The 6,316-nt window shown below is 43.1% G+C and overlaps 1 protein-coding gene and 1 long non-coding RNA gene across 6 annotated transcripts in view; one reads left to right on the top strand and one right to left on the bottom strand.

Annotated features, from left to right (window-relative positions):
• KRBA1 (KRAB-A domain containing 1) overlaps positions 1–6,316 on the top strand; it is a 53,173-nt gene that overhangs the window by 36,947 nt on the left and 9,910 nt on the right. For all 5 annotated transcript variants that reach the window (XM_074193431.1, XM_074193430.1, XM_074193432.1 and 2 more), the window contains 6 exons: positions 917–1,225; positions 1,316–1,459; positions 2,273–2,398; positions 3,210–3,350; positions 4,438–4,497; positions 5,117–5,290. In XM_074193431.1, coding sequence (XP_074049532.1) covers positions 917–1,225; positions 1,316–1,459; positions 2,273–2,398; positions 3,210–3,350; positions 4,438–4,497; positions 5,117–5,290 — 954 coding nt within the window. The remainder of the gene's footprint in view (positions 1–916; positions 1,226–1,315; positions 1,460–2,272; positions 2,399–3,209; positions 3,351–4,437; positions 4,498–5,116; positions 5,291–6,316) is intronic.
• Positions 2,855–4,201, bottom strand: LOC141492779 (uncharacterized). Its single transcript, XR_012470047.1, has 2 exons — positions 3,111–4,201; positions 2,855–2,986 (listed from the first exon to the last, which is right to left on the bottom strand). It is a non-coding gene; the product is annotated as an uncharacterized LOC141492779 (long non-coding RNA).

The following is a 6,316-nucleotide window of genomic DNA, read 5'->3' as shown; positions in this document are numbered from 1 at the left end:
AAAATGCTTCATTTTATCTAATTTGAATCACACAATGCTATTATTTCTTTTTTGTTTGTTTGTTTTTTTGTTTTGTTTTGCAAGGCAGTGGGGTTAAGCGGCTTGCCCAAGGCCACACAGCTAGGTAATCATTAAGTGTCTGAGGTCAGATTTGAACCCAGGTACTCCTGACTCCAGGGCTGGTTCTTTATCCACTGTGCCACCTAGCCACCCCCACAATGCTATTATGAGGTAGATTTTTTTTTAACAGATGAGGAAACTGAAACTGAGACAAACAAGTCAAGTGATTTACTTGGTGGTCAAATAACTCATAAAAATCTGAAGCAAGATTTTAATTTAGGTTGTATTGACTCCAAGTCAGTGTTGTTTCTGCTGAGCCACTCCAATACCCTCTTGTTGTATGTCCTTGGGTAAATCACTTGATTTCTCTGGGCCTCATTTTCCTCATCTGTAAAATGAAAGAGTTGGACCAGAAAAACGCCAAAATCCATTCTAGCTCTAATTTTTAAAAATGTATCAAGTATTTATTGTCTCTTTTGTATCAAATCATAAAGACTAAAGTTCCATTTCTCAGTTCTACGATCTTGTGTGCCTTCTTTAGCACTTGAGACTTTCTCTGGAGGAGAAGCTATGGTCTTGGCTGAATTCCCTTGGGTCTCCCCTGGTCAACCACAAGAGTCTTATCTAATTCCCTCTAGTCTTAGGCCTAGTAAATTCTATTAAGAATGAAGATAGTGATGTGGAATTTCTTTGCATCCTCATCCCATCTCTGTTTTTCATACCTATCCCTGGTGCTTGCAGAGGGCCTTTGGTAGACAGCAGATCCTGGGCTCTGGACACCACCTTCTCTAAGGGGATATGAGCACACCTTTTTTGTAAGAGAGCTAATGGCTTTGACCTGTTCTTGTTTGCCCAGGGGCAGCCACCAAGCCCTCTCCACTTAGATGTCTGGAAAACTCATTGAGGGGGATCTTGGCCATGAGGCCCCTCCGCTTCACTTGTTTGGCCAGCCCCAGCCTTAGTTCCAGCTATAGCCCCAGCTCCAGCCATAGCAGCGGTGGTGGCGGTGGTGGTGGTAGTAGTGGCGGTGGTGGTGGTGGCAGTGGTGGTGGCAGCGGCAGTGGTAGCAGCAGCAGCAGCAGTAGCAGCAGCAGCAGCAGCAGTGGTGGCTCAGAGGGAGAAGAGCAGAGGTTGGAGCCTGAGATGTGGAGAGCCCATCTCAAGGGTAAGTTCTTTAGTGGAATGAGAGCAAGAGAAAGATGGAGAAGTTGTGGGGTCCCCTAGCTCTGACATTGGATTTGATTCCTGTTGACAGAATGTTCCCTTTTCCCCATCCCGAGGGGGCCTGTCTCTCAGGCCAGCAGTCATCCCAGCCCCCTCAGAAGCACTTCCAATAACCCCACAACAAATAAAGACCCAAGGAGGCCTGAGCCCAGGGATTGGAGAGCTCTCAATGCAGGTGATCTCTTGAATTTATTATTGAAGAAGAAATGGAGGGGGATATTATACATGGTTCATGAATACTTAGTCTAGAGTGAGTAAAATGTTTTTTTATTAAGACATCTTAATGGCAGACCTTTCTCAAGGTGGGAGGGGGACCCCAAAACCCCCAAATACTAGATGTTATATGCACTTTCAAAGGCTTTATTCCTTCCCCTTCAGGCCAATCATTGGGTGGGGTCACAGTCTAATTGATTTAATTTGTCCCCATGTTTTCCCACCCTGCTCCTTATACTAAGGAGCAAGAACAACTAACTCCTTGAGCATGTGCAAAGGAAAAGGTCTAAGACCCTAGGTTAATTTAGAACTAGGGTCTCAGTTTTTTTTTTTTTTTATCAGATTGAGGCTAAATCTTTTGTCTTAATTCAGTACCTGCCCACAGGCAATAATACAGGTAGATCCCAGTCTTTGTAATGTAAACTCATAATTCTCCCTTTACATTCTTGTGGAACCCAAACACCCCCATATTAACCACAGATATGTATAGTTGGGGAGAACTATGAGCTAACCTATTTCCAAGTCTTAGTATTTCTTTTTGGCCTCAGTTTCTCTTTGTAAAATGGGAATGGATTCTTGGCCTAGATAAGGAAAATTAATCTTAAAGAGAATCATGCTTAGGATCATACAGCTTGACCAATGTTTAAGAAAAGATTTGAACTGGAGGGATCTCCTAGACTTCAAATTCATCTTCTAGGCCACCTAACCAACCACAGATTATTGTGGCAATTGTGTAAATCCTTCTGAATTTTCTGTGCTTCATTTTTCCTCCTAGCTCTGAAAACAGAGGAGACTTCAGGCTGTAGCCCTAGGCTCCATCCAAAGGATATGCCTTCAGAGGGTTCCACCTCTGGTGGATGTGCCTCTGGTGGGTTCCACACCCCTAGCAGCCCTGAAACAGGTGAGCATCAGTGGGAGAGGGGCAGAGAGTAAGAATTGGGGGAGGGCAGCACTGGGGATCTGGGGCAAGGAATAAGAGAAAGGAAGGATTCTAGCAATGATAGAAGAGAGCTGGGTGGAGTCTGAAGACCTGCCTGAACTTAAGTTCTAGCATTGTAACCCTAGATATTTCACCTCTTTCAAGTTCATTTTGCTCATCTATAGAAGGAGGATAATACTATTTATAGTACCTACTTCCCAGGACTATTCTGAGGATCTAATGTGCTTTTCAGATCTTGAAGTAGCTAATGCTGATTCATTAGAATTCTACCTCTCCTGAGCAGGTAAAGAGAAAGACAAAATCTCCGCAAGCTCTCTTTGGCCTTCAGGGCTCTCCAGTACCACTAGTAGTCTATCTCACATAGCTTGGCTAGGAAGAGCCTATTTCCTTGTTAGAAAAGCACGGACACATCCCAGATAAGTTAGCCTCTTTGATTAGACAGTTAGATGGTATAGTGGACAGAGTTCTGTACTTAGTCAGGAATAACCTGGATTCAAATCCCATCTCATTCAGATAAGTCATTTGTCTTCTCAGCCTCAGTTTCCACATCTGTAAAATAAGACAAATGAAAAAACTTATGCAAAGCATTTTGCAGTCCTATATAAATGAGATTATCTGGTTCAACTCCCATCTTATAACTAAGGAAACTGAAGTTCCTTAAACAGATACACACCCATTCTCAACCAGAGACATAGGTGGATTCATGAACAGGCAATTCTCCTTCATGGCAGGTTCAGGGTTTATGGAGGCTCAAAGTGATGTCTTCTCATAGGGTCATCTGCTGATCCCTTTTCTGCCCCTGACCGGGAAGAAGCTCCTGATGTACTAACCCCTTGCCCTTCTTCTGGGGACCCGGAGGTAGATGAAGAAGCCGATGTCCTGAAGGCTGTGCCTGGAGAACTGAGTGTGGCAAGTGAGCTAGTCAGTGTCCCTTCATTTCTGCTAAGGTGGAGCAGACCATCAGGAGTTTTGGGATGACCCCAGGAGCAGGTGGGGAGAGGGCTCAGGAGGAGGGCTCAGTCAACATGACCTTGGTATAGGCATCCATTCTCCTCAATTCCGACTCCTCCCTCTGCTCAGCTGTTCCCAGCAAAGTTGGATAGGAGCAGAAAACCTGAGCTGGGACTTCCATTCACAGCTTGGCTTGTGCTATTGTAAGTTCTTGGTCTCATGCCTTGGCCAGGATCACTGTTTAAAGAGCCCAAAGTGTGGGAGCTTTGCTCTTCCCACAGTGGGAAGAGCCCTGGACTTGGGAGACAAAAATCTTGGCTCTGACACTTAGTCATATGACCTAGAGTCAATTACTTCAATTCTTGGAGCCCTAGTTTCATCATTTCTCATATATATATGATATTGGTGCTACCTACTTCCCATATCTATCATGAAAAAAACATAGTTTAAAATACAACTTACTAAGTAAGTGTTAGCTATCATTATCGAGTCTCCACTGAAGACCTTTGATGTCTTAGGGGAAGGATGTATATAGATGGTGACCCTGGATTTTCAAAGGTCCTGACAGGAGGATGAGATCTGGCTGATCATTCTAGGTGGAAACGGGGGATGGACGTCAGGACAGTTTTCAAGTGACTACAGCTGTGATGTAGTAAGGACAAATATGCAGTCTTGAAATAGTATTATTCAATACCAGGAAAGACAATCACATATGTAGACCTACTAAGAGCTATCCTTTGACATGAATGCAGATGTGCTCAACTGTACATTCAGACACACAAATAGATACTATTCCCTCCCCCTCCAGAAGAACAGAGTTGGGTCTGGTGACAAGATAAGAGGGAAAAGTCTGCTCTCAAGTCTTAGATGCTTTCCTGGGACCTGGCACTGGCCCCTGGGACTAGCTGACTTTTCTATCACTTCTTCCTCAAACAGAAGTCACCTAGAGAGGGTCCTCACTCCATGGTCAGAACTAATGTTCAAAGGATCTACTCTTCAGGAGTCTGACTTTTCTTATAATCTCAGTTTTCAATATTCTCTCTGTTCAGGTCCCAAAGATGCTAAGCCAGACACACCAGAAGCAAAGACCAGGGACTTGACAGGACTTGGTGAGTAAACTGAGGACCCTTAGTCAAGAGACAGTGGCACGGGCAGAGAAAGTCACAGACAAAGAAAAGGCAATGGACAAGAGTTCCTAGCTCTCTGAATCTTGGTTGCCCTTTTAAGAACTCTCTCCTAGGTTTGGATATATATTGATAGCTTGAACTATTTCAGAGATTCTTAACTGTTTCTGGTCTTTGGCAGTCTGTCAAAACCTGTGAATTCCTTCTCAGAATAATGTTCTTAAATGCATGAAACAAATTATATTGAATTACAAAAAAACTAAATATATTGAAATATGGATGTAATTTTCCCATTCAAGTTCATAAACCTCCTGAAATCTGTCCAGGGTTGGTAGACCCCACCTTAAGGAGTTCTGGACCAAAAGATTTAAGGCAGAGGTGTCAAATCTATGGTTTCTGAACTGCCTGCAATACTTTTAAGTCTAAGAGGAACCAGATTAAAATAAAATTGAGAAATACTTAACAAAATAAATAAACATACAATAGAACCTAGATAATGTTAATATCTTGTAAATAAAAGTGCATCCCATAAAGATCCTTTTGTACTGCTTAGAGGTCTCTTTCGATTTCATTTTGATACTTATGATTTTCTTATAACCAACAGCAATGGGTGATGAAGCTATCTCCCAGTCCAACCCTCCAGAAACACCTGAAAGCATCCACAGCTGGGTTGGCACTTCTGCCCTGACCTCCCAGGATGCTCTATCACCACCAAGGCCAGATAGAAGAAACAAGCGCCTGTGTTCTCTGAGTGTGCCTGCTGCTGACTGTTCTGCAGGTGTGAAGAAATGACCCTTCTCTTATTGTTATGGTGACTTTTTTTTTTTTTAGAATTTTTGCAAGGCAAATGGGGTTAAGTGGCTTGCCCAAGGCCACACAGCTAGGGAATTATTAAGTGTCTGAGACCAGATTTGAACCCAGGTACTCCTGACTCCAAGGCTGGTGCTTTATCCACTATGCCGCCTAGCCACCCTGACTTTTTTTAATGTGATAGACTAAGACCCCAGAAATTGGAGGGAGAGACCATAAGACCCTTAGTTTTAAATTGGAAGAGAAGTTTAAGGGTACTTAGATCAGGTCAAGGAGAGGATACTCAAGGTCTTCTCCCAAAGCCCAGGAGGTTGGACAGTTAGGCATCATTCTATTTAGGATAGGAAATCTGTGTCAATCTATGGTTACATAAGGTATAGATTAATCCTGTACTCCTTAACTATACCAGCATTTACTCTAAGCTTTATTTTAGCTTATTTTTCCTTTCACTGTTATTAAAGTTCTCTAGAGTCTTCTTGTGAACTGGAAGTCACCCTAGCTTCCTGAAGGCTGGGCCAAACTCTGGTAGGTCCTATTTAGCAGGAGAGGACTGATGATGTACCATATATCTGGGGATCAACTTAACTTGTCAGAAAGAGATCAGAACACTGGCCTTGGAGTCAGGAGTACCTGAGTTCAAATACGGGGAAGATCAGAAAGCTGGCCACTGAGTGGTGACAGCTACCAAAGATCATCCATCAAAAGAAAGAGACAAAATCAAGTATTGAAGTACTCTATTTCACTCTCACCCCCTTTCTCTTCATCACCTTCTCTCATCCTTGCCTTTAAACCCCACCACCACCACCCCGGGGTGGCTAGGTGGCAACAGTGGATAAAGTACCAGCCCTGGAGTCAGGAGTACCTGGGTTCAAATGCAGCCTCAGACACTTAATACTTACCCATTGCCTTGCAAAAAAAAAAAACCCTAAATTTTTTTTTAATTTTATAAAACTATAAATAAATAAATAATACCCCACCCCACCCCCACACACAA

Source organism: Macrotis lagotis, chromosome 7 (assembly GCF_037893015.1).
Source record: "Macrotis lagotis isolate mMagLag1 chromosome 7, bilby.v1.9.chrom.fasta, whole genome shotgun sequence".
NCBI classification, from domain to species: domain Eukaryota; kingdom Metazoa; phylum Chordata; class Mammalia; order Peramelemorphia; family Peramelidae; genus Macrotis; species Macrotis lagotis.
This window is presented reverse-complemented; position numbering and strand designations above follow the sequence as displayed.